The following is an 18,970-nucleotide window of genomic DNA, read 5'->3' as shown; positions in this document are numbered from 1 at the left end:
CCACAGAAGAGCGGGTTTATTATTATTTCATGTTATGGTCTTTCAAATCAGGGAGTTTGGCATGTATTCCCTTGTTACGTCTCAAGTATCTAGCAATGCCCTATTACTATCTTCTATATGGGCAGTCCTGCCCAGCATCACTTCTAAGAGCAAAACTTGGAAGGAAACTTTTTTTTTTTAAATGACCAAAACAATGTGGCTGATAACTTTGCTACCAGTCCTGGATATGGGGCTGCAAATTGGTTCCTTCCCATGCTACAACACTCTAAGTTTACAAACCATTTCATAGACATTAGTTAATCCTCACTACAGACCTGTGAAGTAGGCAATTGTAAGTATTATCCCCACTTTACAGGGTGGGGAGACTGAGGCAGATTCAAAATATAATGCATGCAAGGAGAGTGCCAATCTATCCCTTGCAGTTGTATAAATTAGGGGGAACAGGAGATGATCAGAGAATCACAGATGAAGTTCTGTGGGGTTTGAAATGATGTAGTTATTAATACACAATCAAAATGTCCTTAGAACCAACAAGATAAACTGTATCTTCTATACCTTTCTATGGGATTCACCCTACATGCAATAGAAATCCCTCCCCCCCCCACCCAAATGTTGTATTTGTAATTCCACACACAGAAATTCCCTTTAATGGATAACTACTTCTGAATAGCAGACCTTTTCTCTCCAATTTGTCCTGTAAAAAACATGAATTGCTTACTGTTGTCAGAGTGCAACTGATCATTGTTCTGTCATTTATATACAAGCTTTTGCTGTCCTGTTTTGGATGGATTGTTCATATCACTGAGAGAGAAGTGGCTAAAGAATAACGAATCCAACGGATCCTGCATATAAGCCGGGCTTGGCCTAAAGACAAAGAGTCCCATGGTGCTGCCTTTCCTATCAACTAATTACTTAAAGTGCCTCCTGTTTATATTGAAACCCTCTCCCACCATTCTGCAATAAGTCACTTACACAAAAAACCTATAGTGTTATTAGCTACGCTACTAAAAATTTCACACCCAGAAATATGAAAGAAAATTAAAAGAGAGTTGATTTTTCACTGTGATGACTTCCCACAGCAGGGGATGGTAGGCAGACAAACAAGTGTCGTGAGAGACAAAAATCAAGGAAAATTTTGCATCCATGTCAATTCTTTCATTCCCATCACAGACTAAGGTAGAAACTATCCTCACCAGTTTTGTTGCTTGTGTAGTCAAGTAGTCCTGTGCAAAGTGAGTGGAAAACACTCCCATCCTCATTAAGTAGTTCTACACCTGCCTCTTTGCAGAGATGTAAGTGGTAATAGAAGGTGCAGAATCATGCCCAGAGTCTCTCAGTAGTGCAGCACAGAGTGCCTTGTTTCCCTGAGGTACAGTAGTCTGTCCATCATAAAACTTACAAACAATTATTACACTCAGAAACACTGTAAAGTTGTAGCCCTTAACTCTTGTTGCCCCAACATGTATGTTAAAAGAATAAACCCTAGTGTTTGCCTTTGGCTAGGACTTTTAAAGGAGCCTAAAGGAGTAATGACCTTCCTATTGACCGTCCATGAGACCTTAGGCTCCTTTGAAAATTCCAGCCTTCATGCTTTGCTGAGCATTACATTTGCCAGAGGGTAAACTTGCTGGGAAATACGCTAGCATAGAACAGGGACTTATACCTGTTTCACTTTACATTTACACACTCACACACTTACAGATGCATTTAATACATTCAGTTATAGTCAATATTGATGATGCATTCAATTATTTTCTACGTATTACTGCCCTTTTGCAGTGTATACACATCACTATATCACTACTGAGGTTTTCGTGGTAAGCCAGGAGAGGCATTCCTTGAATTATACTAGCACTATCTAACCTCAGTTGTTTTATCACAACATGGCTGTGGTTTGGTCTTCAAACAAGCCCAAAGATAAGCAAATACCCTCCTATCTTATTTGACCCCCTTGCATCATGTATATGTTATAAAAGCAAATAAAATAAGGAGGAATAAAAGAGCTACAATACCTGTTCTAAATAAGGGATTCTTCAGCTCAGCATTCTATGGTTAGATGAAAATCACAGCTTTACACAGCACTGTGCTGTGTAAAGCTGTGATTTTCATCTAACCATAGAATGCTGAGCTGAAGAATCCCTTATTTAGAACAGGTATTGTAGCTCTTTTATTCCTCCCCAAAATGAATAATAATAAGTAGGACTGAAAGTGAAAGAACAACACACAAATATTCCAAATCTCCCTCTTTGTCAGCTGAGATAGTTTTATGGAGGATGAAAGCTAAAACAAATGAAAGGGGAAAAAATCTTGAGTCTCAGAAGTGTTTTATGTTAAAGGAAAAAGTGTGCAAAGATACACAAACCAGCCAAAAAACAAAACAAAAATGTTGTTCCCCTGCCATTCGCATTCAATTTTTTCCCTTGTTCTCTCCTTTGCTACCCTTGAAAGGATGAAAAACTTGTTTAACTGGCCAGCTGGGATTACTTGTGCAGAAGGGAATCCCTGGGCATGAGACCTTCGAGCAGCGGGGTATTGGCATCATGGAGATCTGCTCCATCATGTTCCCAGTGCACACATGACGTGCCCTCACCAAACCAGGGTGAGGAGGGCAACTGGTGTAGGAGATGCCTCTGCTGCGCAGGACAGAGCCCCCACAGGGTTGGAGAATCTTGCCCCGTGGGTTATCAGTAAACTCTTTTACTTTACTGTTGTCAATTCGATAAACAAAACACTATCTACCTTCACTCAGAAAGTAGTTTTATGCTGAGATCAACAACAAAACTTTCTCCATTGAATAATTCTCCCTATTTTACATTAATATAAATAATACCTGCCATTCATATAGTGTTAGTTTGGTACATAAATCTCAAAATGTGGATAATCATCATCTTTTCGGATTTTCACAAATGGCAAAACTGGGACACATAGAAGTTAAGTGACTTACCCCAGGGCAAACAGTGAGTCAGTGGCAGAACTGGGAGTAGACGCCAACTCCACTGATTCCCTGTCTAATGGATCGCGCTACCTGCCCTATACACATACAGTATTTGTCAGATTTGGTTTCTTGCCTTATGTTTCCTGGGCCCATTTTCATTTTCATTGTCAGTGCAGAGTTACCAATGCACAATTTTGGAAATGTATTTCTTTATTTAAAATTATGCAAACAGGAAGATCTTATTTTGATGAAGAATTTCATTTGCAAAGGCATCCTGCGCAGAAAAGAAAAAGAAGCAAGATATGTTCATATCATTATAACAATCATACAAGTCAAATACTAAAAACAGTTACACGTAGCTTTCAACTCTAGAACACAGTCATTTAAATCCTGCATAACTAGTAGCCAGTGTTACAGTTAGTAGGAGAGGCTCTCAAAATGATGACTGCAGCTAAATGAGAAAATACCAAACCTAAACATACGCCTGGGGAATCTTAAAAACAATTATTAATATTTACTATTCTAAATAATTCTATCTGGAGAGATGAAAATAAGAGCAAGGAATGCACTGAGTCAATGTTATTGACCTGAACTCTGAAAGAAATGCCAGGACTATTATTTAGATGTCAAAATATCTCCAAGAAGACTATGAGGTTGAAACTAAATGCCTGTCTATTTTAAGATGGGCTTTCAGGCATACAGGCTGCTCAAATGCCACTGGAATACACTAAAACAGGTCATATTTCTACTTTAAAGGTTACACTATGTTAAATTATATGCAATTTAAGAAAGAAGATGATGTTATATAGCTAATCCTTTTCCCTTAAAAGCATGTCCTGACTAAAATGAATGTATCATTCAGGGAGGATTCAGTAAAGGATGGCTCTTTAAGATTTAAAGTAATAAACATGTCAAATATTTCTTAAATCTATTCTTAAATCACAAAATTCAGTATCGTTTGCACAAAGGAACGAGACGTGTACATCTCAACAAGTACAATGGGCTATTTAAAGAAGAATCTGGTAGGTACTGCAAGATTCCATAATACACTTGTGTCACATGCTAATGTATGTAGAGACTACATTGTGAACTGGGTCTTCTAAAAGCTTTTGCAGTCCTATGTCAGATCCTTCTTTTGTTTTAATGGCCTTTTTATGCAGCACTACTATTTAATAGATTTTGGACAAGTTAAAATGTTATGACTTCCTTGTCATTAAGAGCTTGTTCATGGATTTTGGTTTTGTTAGGTTTCCTGAGCAAATGCCAGCACACTCTCTGTCCTTAATAATCCAACCCATAGGCTGCTTCTAAGGCTTTTCTCTAGAGCTGATCCTTTGTAGGATCAGAAACGATCTTGCTAATACACTCCTCTTGGTCAATATGCTCCCCACCCCCAGCATTCTGCTTGTCCAATTCACTGAACATCTTTTAGCAACTCATCTAGGTGAATCAAGTGATTGGCTGGTGAAATATAGTCACATGCAGCTGCACACTTAGATTTTTATCTGTTTTGAGTATGATTTGAGCACTTAAATATTTGTGTAGAAGTTAGAAAGCAGCTTGTGGACCCAATTGGTAGTCCAGAGGCATGTCACACTCACCTACTACTTTTCAATTTATGGACTTGGAAGAGAGATGGCAACAGAACATCTACTGGTGCTGATTAGTGAAGCTGCTGCCTGTCAATTGTTGGAGGATCTGCAACTCATCAGTTACAAACTGGTACCAGTACAATGAAGAGAATCAAATCCTACAGTCTGTATTCAGGTTAAATACAGCATAGACTTTGAAGTGAAATAGATTTTTACATGCACACTGACCACCAAATAGACCCCTAAATATACAAGGGGTGAAATTCCCTCCCATGCACAAGGCCAGCACGAGTCTTATGCACCACTTAAGTCCCACGTAAATCCCTTTAAATAAATTGTAGGTGGGACTGAAGTGGTAGATAGGCACTGTGCAAACCCTCCACAGAGGGATGAACTTCACCCAAGATGGTTAGAATTGCGGAACACCTATTTGGCATCACTTTAGGGTTGCCAATTTCAGTTGGACATATTCCATCATATAACACATCTTTAATTAAAGATTGAGCTTTAGTTCCTGGAGACTCCAGAATAATCCTGGAGGGTTGGCAACCATAACAGTGAGAGAGGCTCTCTTTCTTCTATTTTTGGTTAAAAGGTGAGAAACACAATGCACACATGACAGATTTAAGTGCTTTTTTGTTTATTCTGACAATAAACAAACACTTTTAGGTGGGGAGGGAATACTGTACATTTTCAATGCTGTTGTTTCTCCTGCTGACTTTGTAGATCTTAAGAGATTCTTGACTAGAGAAATGACCCTGAACCATATCACAGAACCATAAAAGATAATTTCCAGTAAGCACGCTAGGTGGAATTAATGATTTCTTTTTCTTATTCAGCAGAGATTTACATGCATTATGTTAGGATGATTAACATTTGAGATTTGACCTTGAAACAATCTTTACATTGTAAATTCTTAATGATGAAAACAATATTCTCAGTGATTAAAACATGTTGGTAATTAATTATTAAAGCAGAATAATTGCAAATACATATTCCTAGAATTTCTAGGCTTAGAAACCATTTGTGTAAGTTTCATTTTCAATCAAAAAATGCAATACTGTTTCTGGACATTAATCTTTCCACCAATTCCACTGACAAAAACATGGAATTAACATGACATTTGCCATCCACCACTCTGATTCTATACTGTATGTCTTTCGCCCACCGTTTATCTATCTTGTCTATTTAGAATGTAACCTCTTCAGAACAGGGACATCTCTTACTATGTGATTGTTTATGTCCTAGCACAATGGAGCCCTGATCCTGATTGGAGCCTTTATGCATTGTTGTAATGTGAATAATAAGAAATAACAGATCCCATCTATGCTGTAGGTATGTAAGCTAGCCTTCTGTATAAAAACATATTCAAGGCATTATACTGGATGCCAAACACTTATAGTAAGTTGCGCCATAGCATCCTACCACATCTGCCCCAAAAAGTTTGTCCAAAAAACAGTGGGTATACTCAAAAAGGATCATATTCTCCAGAAATCCAACACAGCAGTCAAAAGTAACTCCTGTGACTATAAAATGCACCTTCCTGTATGTCTTCTGGTCACATATGCCTCTTTTGTGGTCTTATTATAGAGCAGGGGTAGGCAACCTATGGTACGCGTGCCAAAGGCGGCACACAAGCTGATTTTCAGCGGCACTCACACTGCCTGGGTCCTGGCCACCAGTCCCGGGGGCTCTGCTGCCGGCCTGGGGTACCATCTGCCAGCCCTCTGCCATCCAGGGTTCCATCCACTGGCCCCGCTCAGTCCGCTGCCGGGTCCAGGTCCTGGCCACCTGTCTGGGGGGCTCTGCTGCTGGCCTGGACTTCCGGCCGCTGGCCCCGCTCAGCCCGCTGCAGCCCCAGGTCCCAGCCACCGGTCTGGGGGGCTCTGCTGCCGGCCCGGGGTCCTGGCCCCTGGCCCGGGTCTCTGCAGTCGTCCCCAGCCTGGGGCAGTGAGGGGTGCAGACAGGGCCAAAAGGGAGCTCAGCTCAGCATGGATCGCATGGATTATTATAACTGGCACACGAAACCTTAAATTAGAGTGAATAAATGAAGACGCGGCACACCACTTCTGAAAGGTTGCCAACCCCTGTTAACAGAGAGACTGTCAGTGCAATTGTCCCATAGTTCTTTTTCCTCTATTGCTACTTCCTGTAACATACCAGAAGTGTCTCAACATTTCTGGGCTCATTGGTGGGGCCATCTAATATGTGTGTTGCCATTTCAAGTTTTGTCTACTTACATCAATCTAAACATGCAAACTTGCCTCCTCTTCTAGAGATGGCCCGGAACCACAAAATTCTGATCCAGCCTGACTTGAAGCTTCCTAAGATTTGAAAGATTTTAGATCCAGTGTTCTCGTATGGATCCAGCCCTACTATTTTCAACTGTTTTAAAGGATATTCTAAAATACTTGTGTTTTTTCATTTGATTCCTCTCATCTTTCCACAAATCACACCCCCATGTGCATATTGGGCGTGAAAACAGACGATGTTGTACATTAAGCACCGAAATAAATTGCCCAGGGAGGCTGTGGAATCTCCATCATTGGAGATTTTAAGAGCAGGTTAGACAAACACCTGTCAAGGATGGTCTAGATAATACTTAGTCCTGCCATGAGTGCAGGGGACTGAACTAGATGACCTCTTGAGGTCCCTTCCAGTCCTATAACTCAAAATTTGTGCAATGCAGTTCTTTTTCACTGGGTCTGGCGTCATGCCATTTAGGACTATCTTTGTGATGGAAAACCTTGCTTGGTACTCTTTGTAAAAGATTATGGTAATTTTCTTTGTGCCACATCACACAGCACATGGGAGCATATGACCTGGCTAAGAAAAAGAGTAAATGGTTCTTTCTGCATTTATTGATCTGTTGATTGGTGACATGAGTAACATACAAAACACAGCTGAAAATGCTCATACACTGAGAATAACTACTAAATAAGGCTTCCAAAAATTTTAGTGACATAAGGACATCAAAGATCGGGTTTAGTTTTGCCCAAGATGTTCTGCAATTTGTATTAACTCAAAATTGATAGCCCGCAATGGGAATAGTAATGGTGTAACAATCATAACTCCACTATTAAACACAGTAAATGTAGCTGAATAGTTAAAGACACAAGCCTCAAATCAAGTTTCCTATTGAACTTGACAAAACAAGTGTGGGAATATTTTAGTGATCCCTGCTCAGAAACATACAGGATTTTTCCATGGGAGAATGCTTTCAAGAATTAGATCTCACAGGTGAATTATAAAAAATGCAAGTCTTGTGTGTTTAAAGACACAGAGCAACAATTAATACAGGTGTCCATGTTCCAGCAAAACTCCACATAGTAGGCTGAGACTTCCATTTGGGACTTAAACTGTTTTTGCTTTTTTGTTTGTTTAAGTTAAGTGCTGTTCTCCCCAGAGCTATTGCTTTGAACACTAAACAAGGGAACAGAGCTAGCCTTCTATAACAGCATCCATAAAAATGACTAAAAACACGTGCAAAAGACCCTGTGAACAAGAAAAGGGGCAATGCAGTTGCAAAATAAATAAAATCAAGCAAGACCAGTTTGAATTTGCTACTGGACAGTCTCTGCTCTGGAGTTAGAGCAGTGGTCCCCAAACTGTGGGGCACATCCCCCTAAAGGGGCATGGAGAAAAGTTTGGGGGAGTGTGTGGCGGGGCCTAGGCCAGCCCCCACGGGGGCACTGAGGGAACACCACCCAGCTCCCTCCACTCCATCCCCTGCTCTGCCCCCAGCCCAGCTCCATCCCGAGCTGCAACTCCACTCTGCAGCCTAGGGTGACCAGGTGTCTGGTTTTCAACTGGAACACCCGGTTGAAAAGGGAACCACAACCAATGGAAGCTGCAGGGGCGGTGCCTGCAGGCAACAGCAGTGCCCAGAGCCGCCTGCACACCTCCACCTAAGAACTGGACCTGCTGGCTTCTTCCAGGGCACAGTGTGGAATCAGGACAGGCAGGATGCCTGCCTTAGCCACCCGCCCCCACCCACTGTGCCTCTGACCAGGAGCCACCTAAGGTAAGACCCAACCCCCTGTCCCAGTCCTGAACCCCCCCCCCAAACCTGGAGCCCCCGCCTGCATCCCAAACCCCGCATCCCTGACCCCACCCCAGAGCCTGCACCCCCAGATAGTGCCCTGACCCCACCTGCCCCAGCCCAGAGCCCTCTCCCACACTCTGAACCCCTCTGCCCCACCTCCCAACCTGGAGCCTGCTCCTGCACCCCAAGCCCCTCATCCCTGGCCCCACCCCAGAGCCTGCATCCCCAGCCGAAGCCCTCACTCCTTCCCACACCCCAACCCTCTGCCCCAGCCTGGCACCCCCTCCCACACCATGAGCCCCTCATTTCTGGCCCCACCCTGGAGCCTGCACCTCCCGTTAGAGCCCTCACCCCCTCCCCACCCCAACCCCCCATCCAAGCCCAGTGAAAGCAAGTGAGGGTGGGGGAGAGCGAGCCACAGAGGGAGGGGGACCATAGTGAGCGGGGGCCAGGGCCTCGGGGAAGGGGTGGGACTAGGGTGTTCAGTTTTGTGGGATTACGAAGTTGGCAACCCTAACTCTGCCCTCTGCCCTGCCCCCAGCCCAGCTCTGTCCTCATTCCCTTTCTGCCCCCAGGCCAGCTCTGCTTCTAGCCCCAGTTCCTCCCCCATCGCCAGCTCTGCCCCCAGCTCTGCCATCAGCCCGAGCTCCTCTGCTGAGTCAACTGTGCTGTAGTGGAGGGAGGGGCGCAGACAGATTCCGTTATTGGTAAGAAGGGGGGCGTGACAGAAAAAGTTTGGGCACCACTGGTTAGAAGTGCACTGACAGCTAGAAGCTTTGCTGAGACTTAATGTAGATCTTAGCAAACTGTCACTTAAAAGCAAACGTTCAATTATTCTGATAGCTTCTAACTTTTTATTTATTTAGAGCTTTTACTTGCTTGTGATACTCGCCGTACCCTCTCAGAAGTTTGAAAATATTTTCCCTTTAGAGTGTTAGTAGTCATCTAATCGGTGTGTGATGGGGTCTGTGGGCAGGGTAGCCACAGATGCATCTCCAGAATGCTGGCCATTCGGGTATTTCTGGGAACAGCGTGGGCCCATCCCCGCCTGTATCGCCCCACTCCCACTGGCATGAGATTGCACCACATAGTGCACGTAAGGTTATGCCACATGATGATATTTTAGCGAGTGCCCCCCCCCCCCGGTGTGACCTCGCATGCCCGGTGCACATAAGGTCACCCAGCGCAGACGGAGTGGCACACTCTTGATATTGGACAAAACCACATCCAGTTTTGTCTCAGTACTGGATGCAAAAGTCTCAAGCTTAAGTTAAGTGGGTGCTTTAAGAGCTCAAGCTACACAACCTGGCAGGAGGAGGGGTGGTGGCTGGAGCTCACGTGATGCTGATGCTCAAACTAATAATGCAGTGGTGATATACAACGGTTAATCAACGGCTAATCCAATCATTCTGTGTAACTCCAGAGTTGTTTTGCATGGTGGTAGCTCTCACTCAAGTTAGGCTAGCTTGAGTAATTTCAGTGTGCTAACTCAAGCTAGCTGTTGCAGTGAAGACAGGCCCTAGCCCCCTTTCTGGAAATGCTGTGCGCGCACCCAGAAGCAACGCAAACACCTTTTGAACTGCCATTTGTAAGCCTGCAGGCTTTTTTAGACATTTTTGATGTACACGACGTGGCTCCTGGTCACACAGTGAGTCAGTGGCAAAACCTTCAACCCTTTAGAAAGGTGTAAAATTACTCATGTCAAGCAATTTTCTATAAAGAACAAAACAAACACAGCATTGTTTCCAGATAACCTCACCCTTCCCTCCCTAGGGATTACACATTGCTTGTGAGTGTGTGTTGAAGAAAGAACAAACAAACAATCATTAGCAATATTGTTTCTCAGTGTATTTTTCAACTGAATGGAGGGATTTAGTATAATTATGGCAAATGTACTGACACAATTGGCAATTTTCTCTCAGGAGACCAGCAACATTTTAATATTTGATGTGTCATAATAACTGAGGTAAGTCTGCAGAACTGTCTCAGTGATGCCAACTCCCACTATTGTATTGCAAGTCTCACAATATGTTTCTTAAAGCCCCAGCTCTGGAGTTAAGCGATTACATGAGAATCTCATTTTCATTTATTTTTTTAGAAGTAAGTTTCTGGTACTGATGCTTGCAGAGATAATGTGAACTGAGTGAAGCCCAGTGACTCAGAAACAAGAAATCTCATTATTTTCAAGCCAACTTCAAGACTTGTGACTCCTGGGTGTTGGCAATATTGCTCTTTAGAGAACTTTGCAGAAAGCTTGTCTTTGTTATGGCTGGCTGAAATCGGTGCTATATTCCCCTAGCCCATGAGCTTCCAATCAGTAGCGGAGGAGGAGACTGTGACAGGAGAGAGACCTAGCTGAAGCCTTACCTGACCACACAGACCCAAATCTCAGCACTTGAGGTTTTTCCCTAAAATAGGAAGATCCACTAACCTCCAGACCCCTTCTTTTGGCCAATGCCAACAGTGGGGTTATCAGGCTCTGTAGGAAGTTAGGACCCCATCCCCACATCCTCAGCTACAGAAGTTGGCAGAAAGAAGGAAATGGAGAAGATCCCCAGCCAAAATGAAAATAAACATCAAAAAGGTAATTGGTATTTCATGGTGCATAACACCCAGCTCACAATGATTACTGAAACTTGTCTAACACTGGACAGTAAGCAGAGTTACCACACATTTTAATATTATGATGATTTAAAATGGCTGAGAACATTAGTGGAACTCCATTCATATTTCAACACTGATAAATCATTTTGGACCAGGTCCACAAGTTGGGCTTACAGCCCCTTTGTGCCACTTGAGTGACTCAAAGGAGCCACAACCCAGGCACAAATGCCCAGCTGAGAACACCCCTGTTGGGCCCTGCCCTTTCATGCCTCCTCCCCTGGTGTAGGGGACAGGGAGAGGGGGCACCATTGGCACAACTTAAAGCAGCTTTAAATTGCATTCAGACTGGGCCTTGCTCTGAGAATCAGAGATCTAGAACCTAAACTCCCACCATCCCTCCCTGCACTGATCTGCTGTCAGCCCGAAAGAGGATCTAGCCTTCAGAATTCATACTGTGGTGTTAATCTACCATGCTATCTACCCTTTGTCATTATCATTGGAAAGCACTGAGGCAGAATTGAGAAAAGCAATAATATATCTATATGACTCCACTAAGGAAAAGGTGATTTACTGCAAGACAATCTTTAAGTGAGACTCATTACTCAGAGGAAACACATTGGAAGAAATATTTTTCCAAATACAAGTGTAGATGAAATGTAGTCAGAGTCGTCATTCAAAGTATTACAACTTGCCAACAAGCAAAACCACAGTAAATGGCTAATAAAAATGAATCTTTGTAAAGAGTAAAAAAAAAATTACATTATTGTATAGAGTAGTTATTTCTCAGACAATACTGTCAATTAATAGTGAAGTTTTACTTCCTGTCAGTTAAAAAGAACAAGAATTCTTCAAGCTAAAGAATGCAGACATACATCGTCTGTGAGAATCATAAAAAGATCAAATGTAATATTTTCTTTCAACCCAGACAACTGCCTTGAGATTTTCCATTCAGACAGCCTTGAAAACTGCCTCCAGCATTTGACAATTACTTCTGACAAATACCATTTGGCACTGAGTGATGTTTTAAGTGAAATAAAACAGTGAAGAAAACTTTACATGATGAAAGGATTTTTTTTTATTCTTAAGAAGTGACTGTAAGTTATATATTCACAAGATAAAGTTTATACTTCCTGTCAGTGACAAATTCCATGTGATATTCAGGGCTGAGGTAAAGTTTGTTTGACAGTAATAGGAAAGGAAGACAAAACTCATTCTCATGTCTTTTAAAGCAGCCAGAGTTTTCTTTTTTAGTTATAAACAAAGGGAGATCTGCAAATACCTCTGTTCTACATCATTCTTTACAATGTAAGTGGTCTAATGGAGAAAATTATTCCTTAAAATTAAAATGGTCAAAATGCATGTAGCGTGTACAGCGGATCTCTCTCTCACAGACTCTTGATGGTCATCCAAGTTGTAACCTGCAACTGGTAACAACTATAGAATATCGGCATTTGTTTTAAAATGTTTGTCACTCATGGGGACCCTTAAGGATAGGTTAAAAGTATTCAAGGAGCATAAACTGATGGGAAGTGGGTGTCACACTGTCTGGATTGGCTCACGACCATGAGTGCCTGCCTCAGGACAGACTGACTGTGTTCTACAATTAGGTTTCACCAACCCAGTAACAAATGTGAACTCCTGGATCACTGTAACAGTCTTACAATGGAGTCATAGACAGTACCCTTAGACTCTCCAGTATATCTTGCCACCCAGGCAAGCTGGCCTTAATGATAAATGGTCACTTACACCAAAAAATCACAAAATATTCAGGTTGTTTCCAGTCCCAAGAGACTAGTTACTAACCCCAGATCAGTTGGTACCCTCAATCTTACACCACAGACAATGCCTGTAGCCAATCCTGTAATAAACTATGTATTAACTAGGAAAAAGAAACAAGAGAGTTAAATACAGGTTAAAGCAAGCAAATATATACACACAAATGAGTTACCCTTTATGGTTCCTAAAGATGACAGAGATGTGATGATCTGTCAATTCAAGAGGTCTTTCAGGGCAGTCCCAGAGGATAAACCCTGGGGATCTTGGCCTCAGTTTAGCATTTCTGTCCCTGTGAGATGTTCAAACAGCAGAGATGGAAAATTTGTTTGTATCTTTGTTTTATTTCCTAGATTCAGCCTCCAAGTCCATAGGACAAGCTTCCTTGCACGTATCATTTCCAAGATGCAACAGGGCCATTCGCCAATCCTTTGTATTGCGACATTCCTTGATGGTCCATCTGATTTTGATAGTTTTTCTGGATGGCTGGGGAGAAACACTCTTCCCATCTGAGTTCACAAGTTTAGGGCAAACATTTTCAAAGTTATAAGTCAAAAGTTACATATTTCTTTATAGCATGGAATACAAGCATTACAAATACGATTAATGCATGCAGCACAAATAGACACTCTATAAGAGTCTGATCACTAAATACATTCTTGTAAGACTAATACCTATTTTGAGCAAAACTAACACAAAAGTAAACAGGTCTGGTCTCCAGCTATGAGTTTGTCAGTTCTTAGCTAATGCCTGCAGCCTTGGCGAGAGCTGGCACCTGGCCTGCTAGTGTCACAGTGGGTTTTCAGCATTTTGATTTTAACAATGATTAAAACAGCCAGGTATTAGAACTTTCTTTGGCATTTTGCAGACCAAAAGTTGCAGTGTTTGTGGCACTGCACTTCTCTCTATATCTAATGATATGGCTACACTTTGAGCTGGAGGTATAATTCCCAATTTGAGGAGACATACTTGTGCTAGCTCTGATTGAGGTAATGCACTAAAAATGGAATGTAGCTGCAGGTGACATGAGGCTGGCAGCCCCAAGTATGTACATGTCCAATCAGTGACAATGGAGCTACATCAGTGTAAATAAGAGGAGAATTCAGGACCCGAATCTGTGAAAAAGAAGAGTGGACAGTACTCAATTACACCAGGGCAACCTCATTAAGGGCATGTCTATACTACAAAATTATGGCAACCTCAGTCAGGTCGGCATACAGCCACTGCAATAATTAAATCACTTTCACGTGTCTACACTACACTTCTTGTGTCAGCAGTGCACATCCTAACTAGGAGTGCTTGTCCCAATTATATTGTCAGTGTAGGGCATTCTGGGATGCCTTCTGAAAGTCAATGTAAGCAACAGAGTCTACACTGACATTGTGTTGACCTAACTACATCGACATTGACTCTATGCCTCTCATGGAGGTGGAGTTATTATCATAGCAGGGCAGTTATGTTGGCAGGAGTGTAATGTTAGTATAGACACAGAATTAGGTCAACTTTTGCTGCACTGTGTTGAGCGAATTCTGTAGCATAGACTAGACCTCAGTCAATGGGATTGAACCAGAATAGCATCAGACCAGAATTCACCCAAGGTCTGTGTCCATGTCTTGGACTGGAGTTTCAGACATGCTCTAAATTTGGGGAGGCTACTACAAAAAAGATAGATAAAACATAAAAAGATGGAAGCATGACGAATAAGAGATAATGTTCCTTCAAAACATTTTGCTTCTGTTGTGTCCTAAATGCAGAGGACTAAAATGACAAGGTGGTTGAGGTGACAACTTCTATTGGTGGAAGAGACAAGCTTCTTCTGTGTACCTCGCACCCATGTTTCTTAGTATCCTGGAACCAAAATTGAAGCAGACTAGAATATAAGCTTTGTAACTTGATCCTAACAGCAACTAAACAAATGGATATTTTTCTTGACTATGGAAATCAAGTAACAGCCCACTGAAAAAATGATACTCTCCCCCTAATATTAAAATATAAAATACAGCAAATATAATTATTTCTTGATAGAATGTAGTTTCCTCTCTTTCTGCAGTACATTTGCATCATCTAGTGGACATCTACAGAAATTACACTAATTTCATGCAGTTTGATCAGTATTGTGTTTTTGAACACCTTTGTGTTTGTTCTGAACTTAGCACATTGTGTGGTTAGCAGAAACAATAAATGAGAAATTGTTTCACATTAATTCTTTGCTTACTGGTATATTATGACTAATGGCAAAGTAGAAACCTCTGGGCATTCCAGTCAAAATGAGAATGTTCTCTAATTCTGTGTCCTGTGCTGATTGGCTGTTCACTCTAACCCTCCCCTTCCCCTCTGCAGGTCTCTCCACCTCAGCCTCTCAACACCTGCCCCTTCTACTCTCTCCTTCCCTTCTTTCCATTTAGCTGATCCCCTCCAAACTAAATCCACCAACCTGTCTCCCTCCAAAAACTTATGGAAATAACTAACATATGCCATTTGCTGCCATCACACTGTTCACTCTGCTTGTGTGTTCTACCTCTTCCCCCACCATGACTATGTTGTCTATTTGCACAGTATTGCCTCAGTTTCCTTGTATTACCTCATCTGCTTGTATCTAGCTGTTAGCTCATGTTCTATATGCAGATTGTAAGGTCCTTGGGGTAGGGATGTCTCTTTGTTCTGTGTGTGCAGCATCTAGCACAATGGGGTCCTGGTCTGTGACTGGGGCTCCTAGGCGTTATGGCAATATATAATATAAATGAATAATAATAATACAGAACTTCATTGCAGTGTTTTAGACATCCTAAAGAATATTAAAATATAAAACTCATGAGAATTATGTGATTTCTTTCCATTTCAGTGTGTGAATTAACATTGTATGAGTTTGGGTTTTAGATATAACTAAAACCAGTCACGAATGCCAAGATTCTCTTGGTTTCATGTTGAAATGATGTAACACTATGAATTCCACATGATTTTGCTGCAAAAATGAACACAAGGGTAGGTTTGCAAAGTGTTCAGCAAACTTAGTCTAGGTGTACTGTATAATTAAACAAACCAGGCAGCTGGTGCAGCAAACCTTTCCCAGCATTCTGTTTATCATCTTCATCTATAATTATAGATGCACTAAGTGCCTGCAACCACTTCAGATTAATTCCCAAGGACCGTCTTCAAAAAGATTTTATATTTGCAGGGAGCGTTCAACCTCAGAGGGGCAATGTATCCTTCACTTAAAGATTTCTTCCTTAGGGAGTGTCATTTTTTAAACATTTTCATCGTGTACGTAAAGTTTTAATTAACAGGGCTTGAGAGCTGATGCTATCTTATCTTGTTCTGAACAGTTAGATCTAAAAACATTAAGAAATTATGAATGATCTCTACCCTATCGCTAAAGAAATGTGAAAACCAGAAGCCACTCGCCAGAAGAGATCAAAGAAAATCCACAGGATGTTCACTTTAGAGTGAGTTTCTATTCTAAGTGACTCAGGGAAGATAGCATTGTAGGGTGCCATGTTTATAATTTTTCAGTGAATCCAGATTTCATTTGTTCAGCTCTCATATACACACGCACACACACACACAAACAAAAAAACCCACTTTTCCCCCGCTAAATGCCAGCAGCACACCTTAGGATCTGAGAGTCAAGCTGAGTTATTTCTTGCCTCAAGTATTGTCACCAGCCATGAAAATTTTGCTCCTGCTGCTGTTACACCTATTTAGTCCTATTGTCTTCTCTGTAGTTGCACAAGTATAACTGAAGGCAGAATGTAGCTCTGTATTTGGGACTCTAAGCCCTGGTCTACACTAGGACGTTAGGTCGAATTTAGCAGCGTTAAATCGATGTAAACCTGCACCCGTACACACAATGAAGCCCTTTATTTCGACTTAAAGGGCTCTTAAAATCGATTTCCTTACTCCACCCCTGACAAGTGGATTAGCGCTTAAATCGACGTTGCCGGCTCAAATTTGGGGTACTGTGGACACAATTCGATGGTATTGGCCTCCGGGAGCTATCCCAGAGTGCTCCATTATGACTGCTCTGGACAGCACTCTCAACTCAGATGCACTGGCCAGGTAGACAGGAAAAGAACCGCGAACTTTTGAATCTCATTTCCTGTTTGGCCAGCGTGGCAAGCTGCAGGTGACCATGCAGAGCTCATCAGCACAGGTGACCATGATGGAGTCCCAGAATCGCAAAAGAGCTCCAGCATGGACCGAACGGGAGGTACAGGATCTGATCGCTGTTTGGGGAGAGGAATCCGTGCTATCAGAACTCCGTTCCAGTTTTCGAAATGCCAAAACCTTTGTGAAAATCTCCCAGGGCATGAAGGACAGAGGCCATAACAGGGACCCGAAGCAGTGCCGCGTGAAACTGAAGGAGCTGAGGCAAGCCTACCAGAAAACCAGAGAGGCGAACAGCCGCTCTGGGTCAGAGCCCCAAACATGCCGCTTTTATGATGAGCTGCATGCCATTTTAGGGGGTTCAGCCACCACTACCCCAGCCGTGTTGTTTGACTCCTTCAATGGAGATGGAGGCAATACGGAAGCAGGTTTTGGGGACGAAGAAGATGATGATGACGAGGAGGTTGTAGATAGCTCACAGCAAGCAAGCGGAGAAACCGGTTTTCCCGACAGCCAGGAACTGTTTCTCACCCTAGACCTGGAGCCAGTACCCCCCGAACCCACCCAAGGCTGCCTCCTGGACCCAGCAGGCGGAGAAGGGACCTCTGGTGAGTGTACCTTTTAAAATACTATACATGGTTTAAAAGCAAGCATGTGAAAGGATTACTTTGCCCTGGCATTTGCGGTTCTCCTAGATGTAGTCCTAAAGCCTTTGCAAAAGGTTTCTGGGGAGGGCAGCCTTATTTCGTCCTTCATGGTAGGACACTTTACCACTCCAGGCCAGTAACACGTACTCGGGAATCATTGTAGAACAAAGCATTGCAGTGTATGTTTGCTGGCATTCAAACAACATCCGTTCTTTATCTCTCTGTGTTATCCTCAGGAGAGTGAGATATAATTCATGGTCACCTGGTTGAAATAGAGTGCTTTTCTTCAGGGGACACTCAGAGGAGCCCATTCCTGCTGGGCTGTTTGCCTGTGGCTAAACAGAAATGTTCCCTGCTGTTAGCCACAGGGAGGGGGGAAGGTTGAGGGGGTAGTCACGCGGTGGGAGGAGGCAAAATGCGACCTTGTAACGAAAGCACATGTGCTATGTATGTAATGTTAACAGCAAGATTTACCCTGAAAGAGTGTAGCCACTGTTTTATAAAATGTGTCTTTTTAAATACCGCTGTCCCTTTTTTTTTCTCCACCAGCTGCATGTGTTTCAATGATCACAGGATCTTCTCCTTCCCAGAGGCTAGTGAAGCTTAGAAAGAAAAAAAAAACGCACTCGCGATGAAATGTTCTCCGAGCTCATGCTGTCCTCCCACACTGACAGAGCACAGACGAATGCGTGGAGGCAAATAATGTCAGAGTGCAGGAAAGCACAAAATGACCGGGAGGAGAGGTGGCGGGCTGAAGAGAGTAAGTGGCGGGCTGAAGACAGGGCTGAAGCTCAAATGTGGCAGCAGCGTGATGAGAGGAGGCAGGATTCAATGCTGAGGCTGCTGCAGGACCAAACCAGTATGCTCTAGTGTATGGTTGAGCTGCAGCAAAGGCAGCTGGAGCACAGACTGCCACTGCTGCCCCTCTGTAACCAACCGCCCTCCTCCCCAAGTTCCACAGCCTCCACACCCAGACGCCCAAGAACGCGGTGGGGGGGCCTCCGGCCAACCAGCCACTCCACCACAGAGGATTGCCCAAAAAAAAGAAGGCTGTCATTCAATAAATTTTAAAGTTGTAAACTTTTAAAGTGCTGTGCTTAAAGTGCTGTGTGGCATTTTCCTTCCCTCCTCCACCACCCCTCCTGGGCTACCTTGGTAGTCATCCCCCTATTTGTGTGATGAATGAATAAAGAATGCATGAATGTGAAGCAACAATGACTTTATTGCCTCTGCAAGCGGTGATTGAAGGGAGGAGGGGCGGGTGGTTAGC

The 18,970-nt window shown here is 42.8% G+C and overlaps 2 protein-coding genes across 3 annotated transcripts in view; one reads left to right on the top strand and one right to left on the bottom strand.

Moving 5' to 3' along the window:
• Positions 1–13,470: 13,470 nt before the first annotated feature.
• The window catches only part of SETD4 (SET domain containing 4), a 32,656-nt gene continuing 27,156 nt past the window's right edge, over positions 13,471–18,970 (bottom strand). Inside the window, exon 12 of one of the 2 annotated variants that reach the window (XR_014710313.1) lies at positions 13,471–14,064. The gene's annotated coding sequence lies outside the window, so the exon portion shown is untranslated. The other variant, XR_014710314.1, reaches the window with a different exon arrangement.
• Positions 15,869–18,743, top strand: LOC311514834 (myb/SANT-like DNA-binding domain-containing protein 7). Its single transcript, XM_084617540.1, has 2 exons — positions 15,869–17,661; positions 18,250–18,743. Exons 1-2 carry the CDS (start codon positions 17,079–17,081, stop codon positions 18,333–18,335), a joined length of 669 nt encoding a protein of 222 aa, XP_084473666.1. The 5' UTR covers positions 15,869–17,078; the 3' UTR covers positions 18,336–18,743.

Source organism: Lepidochelys olivacea (genome assembly GCF_965140295.1).
Source record: "Lepidochelys olivacea isolate rLepOli2 genome assembly, chromosome: 1".
NCBI lineage: Eukaryota > Metazoa > Chordata > Testudines > Cheloniidae > Lepidochelys > Lepidochelys olivacea.
This window is presented reverse-complemented; position numbering and strand designations above follow the sequence as displayed.

Excerpts from the sequence above, each read along its gene's own strand:
- LOC311514834 (XM_084617540.1), top strand. The coding sequence starts at position 17,079 with ATGCAGAGCTCATCAGCACAGGTGACCATGATGGAGTCCCAGAATCGC. Across the intron at positions 17,662-18,249 it reads AGGCGGAGAAGGGACCTCTG|CTGCATGTGTTTCAATGATC; the intron begins GTGAGTGTACCT and ends TTTCTCCACCAG.